General features: G+C 30.0%; 2 protein-coding genes across 3 annotated transcripts; one reads left to right on the top strand and one right to left on the bottom strand.

The window, feature by feature from the left end:
- Window positions 1–768: 768 nt before the first annotated feature.
- On the bottom strand, window positions 769–12,448 carry LOC119670209 (small G protein signaling modulator 2-like). The gene is made up of 13 exons (XM_038080380.1): window positions 11,864–12,448; window positions 6,822–7,242; window positions 6,536–6,755; window positions 6,264–6,485; window positions 5,720–6,209; window positions 5,524–5,660; window positions 5,298–5,457; window positions 5,062–5,221; window positions 3,913–4,993; window positions 3,726–3,850; window positions 3,484–3,663; window positions 2,880–3,157; window positions 769–876 (listed from the first exon to the last, which is right to left on the bottom strand). The coding sequence occupies exons 1-13, from the start codon at window positions 11,901–11,903 to the stop codon at window positions 788–790; spliced, it is 3,603 nt and encodes a 1,200-aa protein (XP_037936308.1). The 5' UTR covers window positions 11,904–12,448; the 3' UTR covers window positions 769–787.
- A 2,621-nt stretch (window positions 12,449–15,069) lies between these two features.
- LOC119670211 (peroxiredoxin 1-like) lies at window positions 15,070–17,643 on the top strand. 2 transcript variants are annotated; one of them, XM_038080382.1, is made up of 2 exons: window positions 15,070–15,112; window positions 16,614–17,643. In XM_038080382.1, the coding sequence occupies exons 1-2, from the start codon at window positions 15,089–15,091 to the stop codon at window positions 17,196–17,198; spliced, it is 609 nt and encodes a 202-aa protein (XP_037936310.1). In that variant the 5' UTR covers window positions 15,070–15,088; the 3' UTR covers window positions 17,199–17,643. The 2 variants fall into 2 exon arrangements, with proteins under 2 accessions (XP_037936310.1, XP_037936309.1); XM_038080381.1 differs by lacking the exon at window positions 15,070–15,112 and adding an exon at window positions 15,321–15,488.
- The last annotated feature ends 5,706 nt before the right edge of the window (window positions 17,644–23,349 follow it).

Genomic DNA, 23,349 nt, shown 5'->3' with positions numbered 1-23,349 from the left:
TAGATTTTTAATTAATTATAATAAATATCAAAACATTTTTAATACAAAAATAAAAATATAATATAATAAATAATAGAAATAATAGAAATAATTCTATTATTAAATTAAAATAAAACTTTAATATTATAATATTTTAGTAATTATTAATACAAATTTAAATTAAAAAACCTATTAACTTAAATTTTCCCAGTTTATATTTCAATTATAATTGAATTAAAAGGATTTTTAAAATCATCCTTTCTTCGGAATAGTTTTTTTGTTTTTGACTACTAAAACAGTAATAGATGATGTGATATGCATTCTACTACTTTTTTGAATATATTTTTTTGCTGGCATTAAATATGTGTTTACTACTTTTTTGCTACAGATTTTTCATTTTTGACTACTTATGTGGTATTTTTTTTAAATACATCATACATATATATTTTATTGATCTTTATATAAATGTATATAATATTCTTGTTTGTATAATTTGTTTATTTTAATCATTTTTATTTAATTTAGTTCATTTTCTATAAAAAATATGAAACTTATTTAGACTACATATTTATGTAATACATTTTAGGGGGACATTTGCCACTTGAAGACAGCAAAATTTTGTATGTCCCGTGGAAGTACTACAATTCTAATTTGTGTGCTTAACCAATCTACACAATTGTACTAGAAAATTTTCAGCTACATTTTTTATATGGTGGGGTGCTTACTATTATTTATTTTTTATTTATCTGCAAATTATTAATTTTTATAGTTTATTCAAATTAATTTTTTATTTTTAATAATTTGCTTTTTATTTATTTTCAATTATTGTCTGCAATTGTAGCACAAGACTACGTGACAATTGCAAAATCGATTGTGAATTGTGACGTTCCGCCATTTCTGAAAATATATAAATTATTATTAATTTCTTTATGGTTGTTCTATTAGGTTTCTTATATAAATATTTAGTATTTATTACTGACAAAAATTTGAAAATATTTAGTACATATATTATATTCAAATCGGGAATACAATGTTGTTAGTACTTTAACTATATATAAAACATACTTAAATAAAAACAATCAATGCTGTGAGCTCCCAGTGAAGTCAACACTATATATATACTTAAAAAATTCTTATGTCCTAGTTAAAACATACTAGACTTTAATTTGAAATATCCAACTAAACTTCTCAATTTTAGAAAAGATTCACTCAACGATTTCCTAAAATTAATCAAAGGATTAGATTGACTTATTGTTCAATAGACATCTCTCTAGTCTACTAAAATGATTTATTTTTAATCAATCTGAATCAATCTGAACATTTTTGAATATTTATCTAAAACTAAAATTTGTTATAATATATATACTGTCTAGTAAAATTTTAATATAACTTTAATTTTAATCGAAATGGGCAATACAACATTTTCAGTATCCTAACTATTCTAGGTTCCCAATGGAGTTTATATTATACATATATTTTAAGAGTTCTTTTGTCCTAATTAAAACATACTACTCATTAATATGAAATATCTATATAAACTTAATCTTAGAAAATATACTCAACAATTTTTTATAGTTAATGAAACCAACAAATCAAGTTTATTGTCATAGAAACATCTATTTTGCACACTATTACACTAAAAGGCTTTATTTTCAGTCAGAGAGAAAATCTGATCATCTGTGAATATTTATCTAAGACTGGAATTTCTTTTATATACTCTACAGTCTAGTGATCCTGTTTTAGAACAGGATTTTAAAATAATAAACATTAATTTAAAACAATGTGTTTATGATTTATATATACTATATCAAGCACGTTTAAGCGTGAATCTTTATGTCCTCTCTATGTTGGTCTTAGAAGCGTTTACTGACTCTTAAATTAATATGAAATATTGCTAACAAAAATTGTTGCAATAACGAGGTCGACCATTACCTATTTCATAAGGAACAAATCCTTTAACCTCAATATCTTTAAAACCTTAGTCGATTTGCGAAATTTCAAATAGCTGAAAGTTTAAAGACAGAATCTGAGCGAAACTCTACATTGACGATTTGGTTATAAAAAAACTTATTTTAAAATCCCGAATAGTTTTAAACAGAACTGCAGAAACAGTGCGAATTAACTTGCAAGAATAAGGTTTATTACCCAACAAATATATAAGTTTGTATACGCATAGCTATCTACATACTGCCACAAAAGACACTTACCTTCAATTTAACTGTTTGTCTAATTCAAATGTCTACGTGTTTAAAAGTCCTGACAGAATCTTGTCTTAAGATTAAATATGATGTTCGCCTTAAGTATCTACTCGATTAAAAGTCCTCACAGAACCTCATATTAAAATTAGATAAGTTCGACTTAAATATCTCCCATTTGCTTTTATAGAAAATGTCGTCTTACATAGAAGAACCGACAGTGGAAAATCTATTCTGCCATATTTAGTAATAATAACTACAGAATTCTGCGTTGCAGAAGACCTATCTCTTCTATTTAATAGTAAAAACTATGTGGTCAGTAAAGCACATTAATGGAACCATTATAGAACGTTTTAATGATCTCGAAGGTATTGTCGAAATTAGCTCAAGTCTGTTACCGAACTGTTAGATATGTTATAACACTAAGTTATCTTTCAGTCTAAATTGTAAGGACACAAACATTGTCTCGAAATTTAAAGCTTACGATCAATCATTAACTAAACATATCGAAGTAGGATATTGTTTGTGAATATCACATACTACCGACAAAAAATAGATATACTTGTATGACTACATATCAGTAAAGAAATTCCCGCTTTGAAGACCTTTGAAGGAAGCTATTGATCTAAATTGATATATGAAGTAAAGTGAATCCAAATTTTGAATAGAAATTATATAAGTTCAAAGCGTTGGATATTGCCTTACCGTTGAAAAATTTGATAACATCTGTAAAGTCCATGCTGTTGGATAAAATAATATCTCGGTAGGTTTCCAATAAAGCCAAGGCTAAAAACAGCACAAAATGACTAGATGCGACATGTTTTGCAGCCCAAATAACTTCCCATGTTGCAAAGACATCGTCATAGACCAATTCTCGTTTAAAATCCAAAAGGAACCAACGATAACAAAAGTAGAAATGCGTGTAATCACCATGAGAATCCATCAAGTCATACATTTCCGAGTCCAAAATTTGTATAAGAGATCTTTGAAATGAAATATATAAATTAGGGAATGTTTTTATATATTTATATATATTTTAATTCTTATATTTAAGGGATGTTTTAATTAATATAAAAGTGAAATCGAGTTAATTAAAAAATAAAGGAGTTGAAATAAAGAAGTATATTAATAAAGTGTAAAGCATGTCCAAAGAACTAAAAATTTAATAACTGCGATGTATTTTAGACTGTATTAAAAAATAAATTTAACTCTGATTTTACTATGTTTTCCACAATATATAGCTCATTTATTTTAATCACTATATCCAATCGAATAATGAAAAAGAAAATATATTGGTTTGACACCCTACCTCATATTTGCAAAATGCATATCCATTGCTCCACCATTCGGGAAGTTCTCAATCATCCGTTCCATCAGCTTGCAAAAACAACTATAGCACAAGGATTCATCATCGAAAATAACTAGCAATGGTGCCACTAAATCACACATGCCCTGCATATAACCCACATCCAAGTGCTCCCAAACGTAACTGAAAATACATATTAACATTGCAATCTTTCTAACCCAATTTTTTTGAAAATTAAACTTTACGTTGATATAACATTCCGCAATTTATCCAAGTTCTCATTAGCAAAGTACCAGTAATTTCGATCACAGCGCTGAACGTCTTTTTCAATGCGATGCAAATTTAGACCAAAATTTTCTAACAATTCACACTGAAATATTAATAACTTGTTAGTATAAAATTTTGTTTTTAAATTTCTATCCCACTACTCACACTATAAACACCACCATTTGAACTTGCCGGTGAAACGCAAGCCGATTTTGGTTCTTGTAGTGCATCTAAAGATGCCACAACCGTTATATCCTCATTCATTGGAGACATAAGACTGGTTTTTCTTGATGTCTCTTCAGTATGTTCATCGTCACATTGTAGTGCATCTAAGGAAGCGGCTTCAGTTATGATAACTGCATGTGTCGGCTTCAATTCTTCATCACCTTCTTCAGTATTATCAATTGAAGTTCGCAAATCACCCATGCTATGATATTTAATAATTCGTTGATTTTCGCCTTCAACGTCTTGTGGAATTTCTTCTTCTTCTAATGGTTCTTCCATTTCAACTGTTTCTTGTATTTCCGTTTCCGCGACAATATTAATTGGTGCATTTAAATCAACCATATCAGCAAACTCATTACCAACTGTTTCATAGGATGAAGTAGATGGTGAACTTTTAATGCTTAACACCAATATACCACCATGGTCAGGTGTAAGACCAGCTTCAACTTCTGAATCAGCAGCAAAACAATTTTCTTGTAAAGTCAACGGTTCCATGTCATCAATGTTTTCAAATTCAACAAGAATTTGTTCGCTTTGCTTTTCTGCTTCAGTTTCTAATTCTGTTGACTGTAAATATTCATTTTCTTGCGCCTCAATTCCAACTTCAGTATCGACGATATCAGCACAGACTTCCTCCTCACCATTACCGGAATCGGTGGTACTACTTTTTTTATCCCTTTCATTGGCTAAATCATCCATTTCCATATTTTCTTCATTTTCTATACGCATTTCCTCATCATAGTCATCACCGGGATCAGATATGTCTGAGAAATCGTGATCTTCAAAAACGTCATTATCCAAATCATCAGCATCCATTTCCGTTTGACGACTAACACGTCTGCCAGCTTCCTGAGCATGTTTGTTCTTCTCAGCTGTTAATTTTGCCATTGCTTGTGCAGTTTTTTCTTTCTCTCGCTGACGTACTATAGCCTCCACTGCTAACCATTCACTCATTGTGGTCTCATAATAATGTTTACAGGTTTCATCATGTTTAGCGCGTTCCTCAGGTGTTGAACCAAAACTGTTATTATAAATACATGTCATTTTTTTTTTCTTTTAATGTTTGTAACATAAGTATAATATACGTACCTGTAATGTCCCAATAAATATGGCCAAACTTCTTTTCGTATCTCATGTTGTACACCACCAAAGTAAACCAACCGGAAGACATCCATATCACTTGTTATGACGCCATCCGTATGCATTGCTTCCCATATTTCTTTGGTTAAGCCCTCTTCATCTACACCTACTGTAAAGAATAGTAAGGCAGGTAATACAGTAATAGGTTTTGCTGTAATATATAAGTAAAATAAAAATAAACTTACAATCTGGTGTAATACGTCCATTTACTAGTCCTGATAAATGGGTGCGCACAGTTGACAAATGTCTGCAATAAGCTAGCCAACCATAGAAAGCCCGTGATATTATTTGCCTACGCATAGTGGAACAAACGAGTTCTATACTTGCAGTTTGACTGCCCTGAATCTAATATGGGAAATATAGGACATATATATACTATTTTTCTAAAATATTTCCAATTTAAATACTCACCAGCGGTGGGTCTGTTATGCTGTGCTCTAGTGATAGACTCTTACTAGAGCACTCGCTACTACCAGTAGTTGAGCAACTACCTAAATGCTTACGTCTTGGACTAGTACGTCCAAGCTCTAGTATGGGATGTGTGGCCACTGAAAATTAATATAATGTTTAAAAAAATTGTACTTTGTACAAATATCTTTATACTTACAGAATTCTTCATGTTGACTTTTGCTGACAACACGGAAGACATAATCGATTGGTGTCTCATCTGCAGATTCCATAACAGATGGTAATATGCGACGTCTAACACTTTTAGGCCAATTAAACATTTTACCCATACCACGTTGTGACCATAATGGTGGATCTAACTGGCCATGTGGTAACAAACCAGTCTCCAAACAACTTAAAAATGATTGCATATGGCCACCTTCTGGAAAATGTATTGGAGGACGTTGTACACCATCTTGTCCTACGAGTATAATAGTACCACCAGTATCCTCGCCACGATTTTGGTGGCAATGTACATATACAATTTCATCGACATTAATATTTAAAGCATATGCCCAATAGAAACTTTTATCGGTACCGTCGGCATCATTGTAACCATTCATTAACTGATTCGGTGTCCACTTAATAGTTAATGATTGTATGGTTTGATGTAGACTAAGATAACCAGGCATAGCTTCACTAACATCCTTCTACAAAGAAATACAACTTACTAAATTAAAGACAGCAATTTAAATATTACTCACAGGTAAAACCAAAACGTTATTCTTGCCATACAATAAAGTTGCTCTAGAGTTTTGATGTAGGGACTCAACATAGTCCTTTGCTACACTAGCTGGTGAACTAGCCTTAAATGAACCACTGCTAGTATCTTCCGAACTTGTATGCAGACTGCGTTTAAAATTGATAATAGGACGATGACAGGTCGGTGGTGTGCGATTGCCTGAACTAATACGATGTCTTTGAACCTAAAACAGAAATAGTTATTAAAATGCGCCGATGTTATTACTGCACTTACCAATTCATCTGCATGTGGATCTAACCAATAATGATCAGCGGTTTTAGCGCGAGTGAATTCTAAAGCGCATGGACCAACTAATAGTGAACTCAAAATAGAACCAAAATCTGGATCCGCAACTAAAGCGTCTCGATCATAATAATTATTTGCATTATTTACGAGATGTTCTATAATTTTAGATAAGCGCTTTTCATATAATGCCAAGCGTATCCACAGGTACCTGGTGAGTAAAACGAGCTTGGTTAATATCTCGCCAAATGATGATTGCGAAGCTTGTAATACTCACTTGACGACAGGTGCTGAAACCGATGTTCCTGATGACATAGTATTAATCGTTGTAACCGAACTGCTGCTACCCTTGCTCAATAGCTTCGGTTTAATGATGCTATCGCTGCTCGAACATGAACGTTTACCAGCAATTGTATTGCATTCATTTGCTAATTCGATCTCTAACAAGCGTCGACTTACATAATCTGCTTCTGGACATGTCTTAGCTATTTTCTGTATAAGAGCAGTAGTCGACGAGGTCTTGAAAAGCCCCAAAGCACGTCGACGCAAACCGTGACTGAGACATGCCTCTACAGCTCCACAAAGTGAAGTTACTGAACTACTTTCCTCATGTATATACTTTTTGGTAACAGCCTCTTCCATCAATTGTTTTACTTCCTTTTTTACGGTGGCGATAAGGCGTTCCTTTAATTCAGAATCTGGAAAGAAAATTGAAGATATATGTTTATAAAATTATTCCTTTTTTTATGTAACAAGTATATTTATTTGATTGACAAGAGACTTATTTAGATATTATAAACTTAAAGGAATTATTGTACATAATTTTTTATACTCATTCAAAAAATCTCTCATAATTAATCAATGTCATATTATATATTAATAAAATTACTTTTTTTTTATATAGCAAGTATATATTTGATACCAATTTATGTAAAATCGGTAGTAATATGTCGACAATAGACTTATGTGGACGTTATAAACTTAAATGAATTATATTACTTTATATTATATACTTATATAAAAACACCTCTCATAATTTATCAGTGTCGGGTTTAGTTAAATAAATTTCACTTCAAAAAAATTATTTAAAATTTCACTCCAATAATTTAATGACGATTTCAAAAGGAGAATAACTACTTGGAACTTTTTTCCTTCAGCTCTTGTCAATCAGTACTCACATCCGCCTTCTCATAAACTAAGCGGAAAAAAGTAAATGAAACTTTTGCCTTTGGTCGAAGTTGAAGGCCGGAAATAATGACATAAATTCATTGCCATTTTATGTGATTAAGGACCGAAGTAAATGCTTTTACCGATGAGTATGTATTAATAAACTCAATATTGCCCGTTTCTTTCAATAAAAGCGAGTATCACTTGTAATTCGATTTAATGAAACGGAATTCATTTAGATGAAACCTTGAAACTGTTTATTGTTGGAATAAAAGTTATGATGTTCATATTTTCTTGAGAAAATTTTAAGCAAAGTAAAAAATCATTTAATTTTAAACATTAAAATTGGAAATTAAAGTTAACATATAAATTATAATATTAATAATAATAATTGTACTAGTAATAGTGATAGTAGCTGTCAACATAACTAATCTAACACAAAATACAAATCATAGAAAATTAACTTATAAAATAGGTTGAACTATCAGTACACGAGTATCACACTTCTAATTTTACTTATAAGAAATAATATTTTATCTGCTAACCACATAGAAATTCAAGAAAACCTGACAATAGTCATAAGCCAATGCAGTAATGCGATCCATTTGGTAACTAGCTAATTCGCTCTCGAGGTGAATAATTAGTCTTCGATAGGATAACAAATCTATTAACCATATTAGTCTTGAGTCATTATACCGCTAAGGACTAAATAGTCCGTAGTTCTAGCTCTAACAAAATCTATTAACTGAAATGGAAAACTCAGTGTCTATTCACCATATTAACCTTAAGTCGTGATACTACTAAGAACTAAGATTTTTATTGAATTAACTCACTCCGATTTACATTACTAATATGTTTATATTGCTTCTTATGAATGTACCCCAATAAGCATCATGCAGGTTCGTAGTAGATACAGATTTCTCGTATATATTTCAAAACTTCGTTATTTCCAGCAGAAAACTATATCGGCATATTGGCCAAAATCGGTTAAAATAGCTAAATGTATTGAAATCTGTTGTCAATTCAAGGTTGACACGCTGAATTCTCAATAAGATGGGTCTTTCTTAGGCCACATAAAATCTCTTGGATGGGAAAGCATTCTAGTTATAATCTTAATGACTGCACTGTTTTTATCTATACAAAAGCAGATCAATGCGTCCTCTTCTAATAGTAATTACACCTCAATCAGGTGCTGGCACTCACTAGAAAAACTGAATTTCTTCCATTCAGTTACAGTTAGTTAGAGCACAAAATATATAATATGGTTACATATTATATGATTAGTTATATGGTTAGTCAGCTAATATAACATGGTTAGTTACAGCACAAAATGTATAATATGATCACAGTTCTTAGCATAAGCACAGATTCGTACTATTTCCTAATCTAATATTGTCGAAATCCTTATATATATGATATTTTGAAATTTTGAGAATTTTATAGTATAAGGATTTAATTTGATTAGATTTTTTGTTGAAAATCTGGATTTCGATTGATATTGCTACTTCCAACAATATATTTAATTTAAATCCTATCATTAAAATAAAAAAAAATTTTCAATTAAATTATTTAAATTTAAAATAAAATTTTAATTTTGTACACTATATTAAACATTTCTAATATCGATAAATATTTCAAGTAAAAAGTACATGCAAATAAGCGCAAGACCACTCCATCCTCTAAAGTAATATTCGTACCTAAAACTATGCAATGATTTTTACTGTTAAAAAATTTGAAATTATCTAAAGTTCATGTTCATGTTGAATCTTTTCCAAGTTAGTACATCTGGGGACTTTTGTTCTTTGATAGCTGGGGGGTATCTGCAGAGTCCCACCCTTCTCACTGAGTAATTTATGTATTCCTCAAAAGCTTCGTGATTATACGATGATTAATCTAAGATCTGCCTACCGCCCCGTGCGGCTAGAGATTATTCTGAGATTAGACAGTGCTTATATATTTTTTAACCATGTCTATTCTAAAGTCTCTTAGCATGTTTTTTGTGCTGATATACCAAGGTACTTTGAAGAGTCTTTGGAGAGATTGACTTTGAGCAACTTGCAGCTTCTGGATAGTAGAGTTGGCACAATTATAACAAAATAAAATAAAATAGAACAGAGAAATAAAAAAACCCGAACGAGATCTGGACTGAAGCTAACGAAAAACATTATAAACTCATAACTATTATTGGGACCGTACCCTAAAGTATTCAAGGTAGCATAAAGTTTCAGGATAGAAACGATCTGATATGTGTATCTGTAGTATTACAACGGGCCATTGTGTTATTTGAACGCAAGTGGACTGTGGGCACAAAGCCGCCACTACAATTTAATTTGTCAGGTTGTTTCACTTTCGTTTGATTGGGGAAGTAATACCTTTCAGCTTTGTGGCTCGAGTGAACTTTCGGCACAGTGGTACCACTTCATCCTAATCTAACCAGTATTATTAATCCTAGACAATATATAACATGAAATATACCGATCTTTTTCAACTGCTAATATTAAATAACACTTCATCGTTGCTAAACCACAACACTACAAATTGGAAATGTTAATTCAAATTAAAAAAAGTTGGTTAATACCGAACATATATCAAGTTTATTGCAGCAACTTTTACCAAAAGTACAGGCTTTGTTCTAACTCAATCGATATCTACATATAAAAGGGCACCAAGGTTTGTTTTTTCTGCGTTTAATATTGTGAGTTTGTGAGTTTCCTTTAACTACTTTAAAAACCAAATGTCAAACAACATTAACAGATATTTGTTACATGCAATCTATACACCTACCCCTCCTCTCTTTCAACTTTCCTAATATACCAACCGTAAGACCATTTATACAAATTTCAAGCCGAGCTGACATTTAAAAGACCAAAAAAAATCACAAAACAAAAAAGAAATTGAGTGCTGAAAACATTTTTGGATTTGACAGTTAACAGCAACAAAAATTAAAATATAATTCCATAATGTTGTCAATAAAATAGAATAAAAAAACGATCTAAAATGGAATAAAAGGTAAGCCGTTGAAACTTTTCTCATTAATCACAAAGTTTGAATTATTGTTGTGAGCAGAAACAAATTAAAGTGAATAGACGCAAGTCTTTATGTAAAATAAAAAACAATAAAAAATGTACACGGGTGCATATGAAAGTGTAGGTACCCAGCAAAAGTGAGGAGAAATCATAGAAACGCCATGGACGAAGTACACACAACAAATCTTAGGGCAACAGCAGAACCTTGACTTTCATCTCGATGCTGATAAACTCCCTTGAATTTGTGTGCTCACGTTGTGCGAACTTTTCAAATTCAAAACAATCCTAGAAACAACCAGAACGGGCCGCCACCCACAATGGCAAGCAGCGTAGTATCACAACTCAAGATAAGTTGTGAAAACCAAGCAGACACCAAACATACTCAACACTCATACACTAACGCATCGCAACCGAACTCACATATACACAGCCGAACGAACAGCTGATGTACGGCGTAAATGTCAGCAGACTGTATGTTATTTACTTAATGTTGTTTTTGTTATTTTGTTTTCTTCTCCAAGTTTCACTTTCTCTCTCCACACTACAAAAGCTTCTATGCGTAGTATGATGACTTGTTGTGTTTTTTTTTCTGTTTTTGTGGGTTTCTTTTTTTTTGTTTTTTGGTTTTTCTATTTTACTCTGCATTTGCGCTTTTTGTTTGATTTTTCTTTATACGCCGTTTTATGGCGGCGACCATATGTTTGATATTAAAAGACCGTTAACTGCTCATTTACTATGCCACAATATGTGTGTGTATACTACATACCATATCAAACAAACAATTGCATGCACACACACACAAACATTTGGTCCCGCACTCAACGCCCGCAAACACACACTCAAACGTGCGTGATAAATTCAATAAAATCTGAAAAATGAAGGTTAAGATTTTTTACAATTTTTTGCTGTTATGGGATGGAAGCTCCGCTTGACGGCCAGGCAATAGCAACAACAATGAAGCAGTAATGATGTGTAGGAAAATTAATGACTGCGATAAAAGCGTAATTAGGCATATATACAGCGTATACATAATGTCCTTCTATTTATATGCCCAAATGATACAGGCTTTTATGTAAATACTAAAATATAATAGAAATTTTATATAAAATTTTGGAATTTAACTTACCGCAATTATCGCCACCGCTAAAGGTGTGTAGCATATTCATTTGTGCGGAAAACTGCTTTAAAAAAATTTAAAGCCTTTAAACACTCAGACGATTTTCCTTTCTTGCTTTTTTTTTCTAAGAAATTTTTTTTTTAATATTTTGCAAAAACTGGTTTAAATAAATTATAATGTAAATTCTAAAATTGTCAGCGTTCCTCAATATTTTATCTCCATCTGCTTGCTAACTCTAGCATAGAAACTTTTTCCAGGTATAAAAAATGAATTCGTTGTACTTTAATCCTTGCGTATATCCTCCTCTCCTCGGCAGCACAAAATTTTCGCTACCACTTTTTCGATAATAACGTTTTCCCCGTAAAAAACTATAATCTTAACACATTTCGTTGGTATTTACAAATAAATTTATAAAAACTTTAAAAAATAAACACTTTCCGTTCAATTTTAACTTGCAATGAAAATATTTTTCATTTTTTCACATTTTTCTGTATTTAGTGTGTGTACAACAAAGTGTGGTGTCATTTGTGTTTTAAAAGACATCAGCAGCAAAGGCGAGCTCGTCAGCTACAGAAGCAACAGCAAAGCGCATCCCCGTACCTCTCATACATTAAGCTCAGTATGATACATAGTGTTGCCAGATATCGACAACTTTGCTGTGCTTTCACACAACGTTCGCAATATGGCGTCAACTGCTCTGTTCCTTTGTATTTGTAGTTGTAGTTGTGCAATATGTGTGAGTAAAACGTCATCATTCGACTTTATTGTTTTTGTTTTGTTTTGCTTTTTTTATTTATTTACTTGGGCTTTAGTTACTTTTACAACAAAAAGACTATTTTGTTTTTATTGCAAGACAATTTTTTACAGTGTGCAACAAAATTTGAAAATTGTGTGTGGTAAATATTCAATAAATTGTAGTATAATCTTAGGGAATATATTTTTTACCTATTAAAAACATAATTACTGTTAAAAAAAATTATACGTTTAATATATTTGGTGATTTTACTTTTGTAAATTATTAATAATATAAATATAAAAATATATTAAAAGTATGTATAATTTACTATATTATATATTATTTTTTTTGTTACACATTATATATTAAAAATATATTATTTACAATAAACAATATATGTATTATTACACATTATTACAATAAAATTATCATAGTATAATTTTAGGAAAAATAACTTTTAACTGATTAAAATAGCATTTCCGATAAAAAAAATAAAATAATTACTAAAAATATTAAGTAATTTACTTTTTAAGATTAATAATAATATAAGTATATATCTAAGACCCCTAACTCTGTGCAATAGAAAAAACAAGCATATTTAACAACTATTCTTGAAGTCCACAAGAATAGGGTACATTATATAGTATCCTATGTAGTACCCTATACCCTATATAAATCATATTTAGCAGTAAAACTCAATTTTTTATTTTTATTTTTATTTTTTTTTAATTTCTTGTTAATTTATGTATTGACTATATGCATTTCGTGCAAGACAGAGTGAATACCTTTGTGGTAATTTGATGAATATCAGCGGTGTGGAAGAATTTCTTAGTACTTCTTAATTTGAAAGTACGCCAAATAATAGGTCTGTTACACGAGCTCCTCTTAGTAACTTTGTGTAACACTGTATATACACAAGTGCGTTCCACCAGCAAATTTTCGAGTAAATGAGAGCATCGTACATTTTTTCAAGTAAAATTTGTGTGATGTGTGAATCAGCTGTTTGGGTTTGAATTTAAATTTTTATATTATTTATTTGCGCGGCACTGGTGTTCATATCAGATTTTACATAAACCTGTTCTATGAAAATCTGTGTAAAGAGTGTAATTTGGCAATTTATTTGTATTACATCTCAATTTTTACTTTACTTGTGTTTAACTTTCTTTTCTTTAAATGTATCTTTTAATGGATAAGTCGAACGCAATAGTGATTAAAAGTGATTTTGTGATTTTTTGTTTCAATTGTTTATAGTACACTATAGACTTCTTGCCACCATGATCGCTTCAGAATTAAAGCGACGTTTTATATTAGCTGATGGCAATATTAGCTGTGTTTCAGCAAGCAATGATCCGCTCAACTTACATGCAAATAATAATAATAATAATAATAATAATACGGTGAACCAGTAATTGAACTGGTTCACATTCTGGTTCAACGCGGAATGTATGTACAAAATAAAAATTAAACGTACTTAGAAAACGTACAGTAGAAAATGTAAGTAAAACAACAAATGAAAACATGGAGTTTTCGCATTAAATAAGCTGATTTATTTATAATCAGTATATTTATATGAATCAACCTCATTACTGGATATAATAACCTCCTAATACTATGTTCGCACTGTCTCATTTAGACACTTGCTCATTTATATAAATGCGGAAGAATTAATGAGGTCATTTTTACAGCTTTTAGAAATTTTTATGTTAAAAAAGCTATAAAAGTACTTTCTTTTGTTTACAAATAAACCACAAAGAAAAATATCGGTATTGTGTAAAATAAATATATCAAAATGGAAAACGCAGAAATACGTACTTCTTTTTGCCATTTACATGGATCCATCTGAAATAAACCAAATTCACTTAATAATATAACACACTAAAGAATTAAATATATAATTAAGTCATTTATGTACATTTTATATATCAATTACATATTCAGTTAATAAAAACAAATATTATTTAATACTTTCTCTGTGCACTTGTTTACAGCTCAGATGTTGTTTGTTTACATTTTATATTAAAAAATATGTGAACATACTTCAAATTTTGGTCTTTTCCCTTGTGGGAAATTTATTTTAAAGGTTGCATTCAACATTTTTGGTCTAAAATAAGCTGATTTATTGTAAATCAGCTCATTTGTATGAAAGCTCTTTGTATGGTAAATCATACAGCTCATTAGTGAAATGAGATTGTATGAGACAGTATGAATATGCCATAACTTTAATATGCCATAACTGAACTATAGAATAGTTCAGTGATTTTAGGAATAAACTCTACTGCTTTCTTATCAATATTAACTTACTGCGCTTATAAAAACACGTTATAAACTCTGCTGGAGAAAAAAAACAATTTGAACGGAACTGTTAAACTTCGTTAGAGATAAGCTTGCGAGAGAAATAAGCTAGCATGCTAATCAAAGTAAACTTTGAAAATAATACTAAGCTAAAACAAAAATATTTTTATTTAAATATATTTATTTTTAAAGTGAGCATAACTTTTATGGGGGAAAATAATTCCAATTTGGTAAGTAACAAACTATTTATTTATGTACATAAATAATTTATTTATAATTACAAAAGTATTGATAAAAAATACAACACTGTTAAAAGTAGCTTTCGTTTGCAAAATGAAAAGCTTTTCAGCTTTTACCGGCATATTTTTTTTTGCTTTGCTTTTGGCGCACATTCTTTTGTTAAAATTGTGTTGAGGTTTGAAAACGCGGCGCGGTGCTGAGCATTCGTTTTTCGACAATCGTGTGGGACGGTTTAATAGAAATTTGTTGGTTTCATCGGAAGTCATTTTTCGCTGCTTAATTAACAATAAAATTTGAAGTAAAGAACAAACTTGTATGTTCTTTTCGCAATTTATAAATAAATTTACAGAAAAAATACAATTTACAGTAAGTAGTTTTTTTAATATACTAAAATTTTAGTGGATGTTTAATTGACCTTGCTTGAAAATGTGATTACATGAAACTAACATGGCGATATATAAAGGGTGAAAATTAACAAAGAAATTTATGTAAAAATAACTTACTTTATATATTTGAAAATTGTGAAATATATTTCAAAATTAAGATGACTGGTATAGAAATGAACAATTGTTGCTGACGCTGCGGTGGCTTTTGCAAAACTTCGCAAACGTGTTGTTGTTGGCGAAACAACAACAATTTCTTATGGAATATTGTAGAAGAAAAAAAATATGCCGCTATTGTGTTTGATTTATCTCGTCTGCTGCTCTTCACCCTCCGATCATTTTTAAACGACATTTAGAAAGCAATTTCCGTGTGCTTGTATATACTTTTTTTTTTGTTTGTAGTATTTTCAATACCGAAACTGGTTTTCTTTGCATAATTTTTAATAATTAACAGCAACAAAAAAAAAATAGCAAATGCTTGCACTGACACGTTACAGCGTCTTTCTATGTAATTTTATTGTTACTTCTTTAAAGGGCAAATGAATTGCAAAAGTTTTGTGTAAAATCTAATAAGAAAAAAAAAGTTTGACTACTTTTGAGTAGTATTGATAATGACAAGCTTCCTTTAATCGAAGCCTTTGTATGTACAGTACGCGTTAATGTCGTCCATCGTTAGTTTCTAGTTCTACTTGTGATCAGTAGTGAAACAGCTTAAATTTATTATTTTTATTTTAAATCAAACAATAATTTTTACTTCTATTTCATTAAATTTGTTATATAACAAAAAAAAACCCGGATATTTGGTTCGCCAACGTAAATTGGGGAAATTTTTAACTCCACTTGCTAATTTCATTTTAATAGAGTTTATACTTCATTACCAGCATCTGCACAAAATCAATTATAAAGAAAGTTTGGTGGACGTGTAAATTAATATTTTATTTTTTTTTCTATTTTGCAAAAACGATGACTTGTCATAATTTTTTTGTATATACATACAAACATCGCGAATATAACATTTCCTGAATGAATTGATAAAAATAACTAAAAAAATTTACCATATTTTATTTTATATATTTCCATTATTAATTTTCTAAATTTTTAATTTTAGATGCCACAGCTTCAAAAGCCAGCACCATTCTTTAAAGGAACCGCTGTTGTCAAGGGTGCCTTTAAAGAAATTTCATTACATGATTACAGAGGAAAATATCTAGTTCTATTCTTTTATCCGTTGGATTTCACCTTTGTCTGCCCAACGGAAATCTGTGCATTTTCCGATCGTGCTGTTGAATTCCGTAACATCGGATGTGATGTAATTGCTTGCTCTACCGACAGCCATTTTACCCATTTGGCTTGGAGTAATATTGCACGTCGTCAAGGTGGTCTAGGCGAAATGGATATACCATTATTGGCTGATAAATCAATGAAAATTGCACGTGACTATGGTGTTCTCGATGAAGAAACTGGTATTCCATTCCGTGGTCTATTCATTATTGATCGTGAACAAAATTTACGTCAAATAACTATGAACGATTTACCCGTTGGACGTAGTGTTGATGAAACTTTACGTTTAGTGCAAGCTTTCCAATTTACCGATGAACATGGTGAGGTATGCCCAGCTAACTGGAAACCTGGTCATAAGACTATGGTTGCTGATCCAGCCAAATCTAAAGAATATTTTGCTTCTGCGTCCTAAATTCAACAAATATATATTTAAATTCAATCGAAATGTATTACTTCTCAACTCCGGTAGTTGTTATAAAGAAATAATAATATAAGTTTAAAATATCGAAATACATTATACACATTTACAACCACACACTTATACATTTACACCAATAAACACGCAAATTAGAACTCGCATATCCTGTCAAAATGAGGCATAAAAATTTTTAGTAGTACCATACACCTTAGAGTTGAGTGTTTCTCTTATATACTCCTAAGCAAGAAAAAAAGAGGTTATTTTAAATGTTATGTATTAGAATTATTTGAAGTAATTTTCGAATGTAAATAACTTCGATAGCATAAAGCTTAAATTGTGTTTAAAAAGCAACTAAAACATATATTTAATATAATCAGGCTATGCTAAATTTCGTTTTATATTAATATGCATATGTAAAATAAAAAATGCTCAAATAAAATAAATTATTTTTTTTATTAATTCATATAAATGTACATATGTACTTGCAATTGATGACACGTGTTTTGTCACATAAAAATCATGTAGTATTAAGTTACTACCTTAAACTTCTATGTTATCTACGTCGGGTGTGATTATCAAATCACTTAATATACTTAATAGTGAGGCCTGATAAGAAATTTTATTTCTATAAGCAAAGTCAGGTATTTCTATGCGATAATTCGTTTACTTTATGAAGTGAAATTAAAAGTTAATCGTTTTCATCGTCAGAATTTCAAAAAAAAAATTGTGAAATTCTTCCGCATTTATATTCTAGTTTATTTAATTAATCATTGCATAAATTTAAAACAGCTGTGGTGTTTGGGTGGCACACTGCCCGCCTTTCGATGACTTGTTTCAGCGTTCATACGGAATTCCAGTTTTGCACTGTCAAGTGTGAAGTGCAAGCATGTGGAGGAATTATCTCTACATTCAGTCTTACGGGTTGCTACACTTATCTATTAAACTTACTCCATATTGTTGCATTGAAAATATGTGTACATACAAATGTTTTCTACAGAAATGTTTTGTAAAATTATTTGTCTGACTTTTCAGTGCTGTTACCTGGCATTTATTACTCTGATGTGCTGTAACATTGTAAAAATTAGAGTATTTGTACAACAATAGAGGTGCAGTACTTCCTCTCTGAGATCAAAAATATTAATCTCATATATATTCCAAAAATATACAAAAAAGAAATTCTATTTTAATGCCATTTTATGTCGTTTATATTAATTTATATAACCTCAAACTTAATGTTTTCTGCAGAATCATTATTCCGGCTTTTTAGTGCTGTTATGCGGCAGTGTTTACTTATATCGCATTCATTTTGTAAAAATTTGTACTCTTTGAATCAACTTGGATTATAAAAATAATGAATGATGGTCAGTTCAGAGTTTTAGCCTTGAATGGTAGCTCAAAGCGCAGTTCATGTACTTAACAATGTCTACCATATTATCGAAGTGTAAGCTGATACATTCTCTTAGTCAAATCAAACGTTTTCCTTTTGCAAAAGGAAGAGATTCATAATAATAATATACAATTTCTTCATAATTGTTCCAGAAAATGCTAAACTTTAAGACATTCCCAGCTGACAGCTAACAGACAGAGCATACAATTCGTCTGGTTTTCTCAAACTGTTTTAATAGAACCTTAAAAATGCTTCACTGAATGAGTATTTGTTCTAAAGTAACAAATGCGAATACCAATGTTAGAGAAGCTTTCTCAATCTAAAATTGTTATCCCATATTTCCTAAATCGGATAAAAGTGCATACCTTCAGTATCAACTAGCTTTCTAATTTTTATTAGAAAAGCAATAGGTTTAAATGCAGTTTTTTATTCTTTATTATTATTGTAGCAGCGATAGTAACGATTTTTGACTATCATGAATGATGAGCACTAAGCTTAGCCATTGCGATCGGGTTTAACGTCAATTGACCACATTTTTATAGTTACATAGAGTGGCTAAGAGTTCCAATAAGTAAGATAAGGTTATTGTGGTGGACGGTTTTTTTGATCAATATAATATATGTTAACACAAGATCTTAACTATTGATACTTATTGGATCATTTTTAATCTTAGCTTTGGACAATTTGGTTAAAGCGCTAAAAGCATCATTACATTCGAAAGTAGTCATTTTTCAAATTCTAGCTTGAAGGTAGTATTCATTTATATATTTTTCATTCTCGTTTTTATAACCTCTACAGTCAATATGGGAAGATTCTTGTAGCCTGCAAGAGACCAGTGTTCGGATATAAAAGCTACGATCTTAAAGATATCCTCCCTTGATAGAGTGACTATTTTCTTCAATACTGGCAAGGAAATATTAGCACAAAGAATCCTAATAAGTTTAAAGATATCCTCCCTTGATAGAGTGACTATTTTCTTTAATACTGGCAATAGTCATTTTACTATTACTTTTGTAATAGTATTTCCAAGGAAAGGTAAGCACAAAGAGTCTTAATAAGTTTAAAAATATCCTCTCTTGATGGAGTGACTGTTTTCTTCAATACTGGCAATAGTTATTTTACTATTACTTCTGTAATAGTATGTCCAAGGAAAGGTTAGCACAAAGAGTCCTAATAAGTTTAATATATTTTTAATCAAGTTTTCAGCGATGTATTCTTTTTTAAATTTAAAAAATGATCTATAGCGAGATACTTTTAGCTCTCATTTTCATAAACACTTTGAATTATCCAAAGATTAAAAATTATTACAAATAATTCATGTACTAAACACTAAAGCATTATTGCTCGAAGCATCTTCTTCCTTTACACCCTAGCTAAATTTTATAACAGCTATCATATATCTTCATCCGAATTACTTATATATGTATATAAAATACTGTGTAATGTCAAAGTCATCTCTACAACTGAAAATGCTTAAAATATTAGTAGGTCTATTGATCTCATAATGAATATATTACGCAGACAATGAATAATGCACTTTGGAAAAAATTTCAAGTGACTTTAACCGCATAGTAGAACTGGTTTAATATATTTTTTTATATATTTTAATTCTTTTTAAAAAGCCTATGTACACTGTAAAATATCACTTTATAAAACGTTAATATTAAAAAAAAAATAACGGATTTTAAAAAATTGAAATTCTTGGAAAAGGTTAACGAATTATTTTGATAGAATTTGCAAGCATTTTGAAAGTATTCGCAATTTAAAACGAACTTTGAACTTATAACTTTTAATCAGAAATATCATAAGACAGTATATTTTTTCTTAGACGGATTCAATTTGGTTTATCATAAAATAATCTAATCACATTTTCTAATCTCCTTTCGGGTTAATTCATTTGTTCCAACTATTATCCAACATTCCCAAGTCATTCGAATAATATAATTTTTTTTATCCAGACATTAATCTCTTTGTCGTCCATTGGCTAGTGCCTGTCTGATAATCAATTTAATCCATTTTAAATTTTTTTTAGCCTTAAAAATAGAGTATCGGGGTTTTAAGTACACAATATGTTGGATAGAAAAGCAATATGTAGCGAAATTCAGTCCAGGCGATTTTCTCGATGGTATTCTGACTCACAGACATTACAGTAACGATTTGTGCATGTTCATGGTAATTAATAATAAAATAAAATTACAGAACATTTATTGATATTTAAGCAATTCTAACAAAAACCCACTTGACCCAATCTTACTCACATAAGATTTCCAATAAATGCAATAATAGAAGGTGAATATGCGATGAGAAGTACGAAAAGTGAATGGATCAATAACACGCAAAATTCAAATCAATATTATGAAAAAAAGACAATATTTTTGTATACATTATAAACTCTTCAATGGAAATAAAAGTAAAAAAAACAAAATTAAGTTTAAATACCGAAATTTTTGAGGCACTTCAGACGTGCTTTTTCTCCCAGACGAAAAAATGACTAAATATTTGATAACCGAAAAAATGTTATTTAAATTTTTATTGTACATTCAAGTGTTCAAAGTGCATTAGTTGGTGGGAAAAAAAATTAAAATAATTTAATCAGTTCTATTTTATTTACTTTTTTATTTAAATTTAGTATTGTATTTAAAATACAGCAAACAAAAATAAATTTTATATTATTAAAAATAATGCAAGCAATTATTTTGATTTAAAATGCTCATCAAATATTTTTCAGGCAAAATATGTCAAATTTTTTATTTTGAACTCAGTCCAATTTCTTTTAAGTGAAGATAAGCAGGTTACTTAATATTTTTGTATCGTTAAATTAATCAAATTATAAAAAGCTTTAAATTCTGCATAGGAGTTGATCATATCATCCTACCAAGACTTTTGAACCAAATAAAAAAGAGTTTCCTACTCCAAAACTTGAGGACCGCTCTAATAAAAACTTAAGAATTGAACTTTTCGATATATCAGTTCTCGAAAAAACAAAGCACTCGTATTCATAAAAACCTTAAATCCGTACATAGAACCAGATTATGAGTTGGTAACAATAAATGTATTAAAAGAGTTGCGAGAAGAAGATATTGTCTACTTAACATATCGCTTAGAAACTTTTCAGTGTTCATTTATCAACTGACCCAAAGCGTAACTGACTTCTATATTTGAACTTAAAGTTTAGTTATAATAGTAACTGAAACTAACCGACTGAATTTAAGATTTGAATTTAATGTCCATAAAAACTTCAGCACTATACAGCATTATGGATTTTAATTAATCCATTAAAAATATTTCCTAGAAAAAAATGATCAGAAAACTTACCATATAACTGTCAAGAATTTTGTGCGTTGACATGTGCATAATATATATACATAGGTATATCTTATTATATCTCAAAAAATTGCACAAATTTTCATATGAAATATGCAGACTATATTAATTTTCCGATAATAAAAATGAACTAAGAATGTGATTTTATTGCATGATTCCATGTCTAACTAAAATTTTTGTTCATATCAATTGTTTATGACTTTTTTATACAAATTTTTATAACTAAAATGATAACCCAAAACCACTCGCTTCGACGGGTTCTTATCATAAATATTGAATGGCCGTACTGGCTGTTTACAACTACGGCCATGTTTATTTGCAGACGAAACACAACTAATAGAAAAATTCGCAAAAAATATTTTTAAGTACAGTAAAAACCCTTTATAAGTACATGATTACTAAATGATAAGATAGAACTACGTACTTGACCTATCATTAAACTTAAAGTATTCTTACTTTAGCTTTGTAGTACTTATTTTAAGAGCGTATAGCATAGCTCTATTTAGAACAAATAGAATTTTAGGTAACATCAAGTTTTAGGAAAGGTCTGTTAAATAAGATATTGTATCTCGTAAGAGATATTGATACATGTAGCTATATCTCAATCTGGACTAGCAATTATCGACATTTTGGTTAATTTCTTAGTGGTTTTTAGGATTCAAAAGGTCGAAGATCCTTCAAAATAATCCCAGTCTTTATTGACCCCGCTTTAATGCGTTGTACTTGGAATTCCGTGCTTTCAAACGGAAATACAAAAATCTAATGGACGATGAGTACACACATAATAAATAAGAAATTTGAGAAAATCTCTTTGTACTACTGATTCCACAGCTATTGTAAATAAATTGATGGTTACTTATTTATGTGATCTATCTTATTCATGTTTATCATAGTAGAACTACTAACAGTATTACCAACTTTCAAGATAAAGACATTAGTACGGATCTTTTAATTAACAGATTTTTAGAACATAGCAGTTATAAAAAGATAATGATAAATAAATAAACAAAATAAGTGCTTAGATTGGATTGAACTAATTCGCTTAGGTCTATTATAGGACTATTATGCCATGCATAGACTACCGCATGGCATGGTTGTTATTAAAATTATAACTCTTCTAATAGCTGTTTATTCTGATGACTGTTATAGTGTTATTAATTACTTAGTATTCACCTTGTGGATGAGTTTATTTATTGCCAAAAGGGATCCATAACTCCATTGCTTTAATATCAGCGTGATATTTTCTTCCGTAAAACTCGAAGAATAATTCCCCAAGTTCATGTTCGTTTCATGTCATTAAATATTTAAACGGAACTTATAACAAAGTATTAACAATTATTTGATTAAGAATTTGTGTTAACATACCAAATATACAAACTTGTTTAAATTTATCTATAGGAATTCGTATATTATACATTGATACGTACATGTATA

The sequence above is a fragment of the Teleopsis dalmanni genome, chromosome 1, assembly GCF_002237135.1.
Source record: "Teleopsis dalmanni isolate 2A chromosome 1, ASM223713v2, whole genome shotgun sequence".
NCBI classification, from domain to species: Eukaryota; Metazoa; Arthropoda; class Insecta; order Diptera; family Diopsidae; genus Teleopsis; species Teleopsis dalmanni.
This window is presented reverse-complemented; position numbering and strand designations above follow the sequence as displayed.

Bases quoted from the DNA above. Each gene is read 5' to 3' on its own strand.
- LOC119670209 (XM_038080380.1), bottom strand. From the start codon at position 11,903: ATGAATATGCTACACACCTTTAGCGGTGGCGATAATTGCG. The intron at 7,243-11,863 runs GTAAGTTAAATT...TTTTCTTTCCAG, and splicing joins TAGCGGTGGCGATAATTGCG to ATTCTGAATTAAAGGAACGC. The intron at 877-2,879 runs GTAAGGCAATAT...ATATATTTTCAG, and splicing joins TGTTATCAAATTTTTCAACG to AAATGGCGGAACGTCACAAT.
- LOC119670211 (XM_038080381.1), top strand. From the start codon at position 15,438: ATGTTCTTTTCGCAATTTATAAATAAATTTACAGAAAAAATACAATTT. The intron at 15,489-16,613 runs GTAAGTAGTTTT...TTTTAATTTTAG, and splicing joins CAGAAAAAATACAATTTACA to ATGCCACAGCTTCAAAAGCC.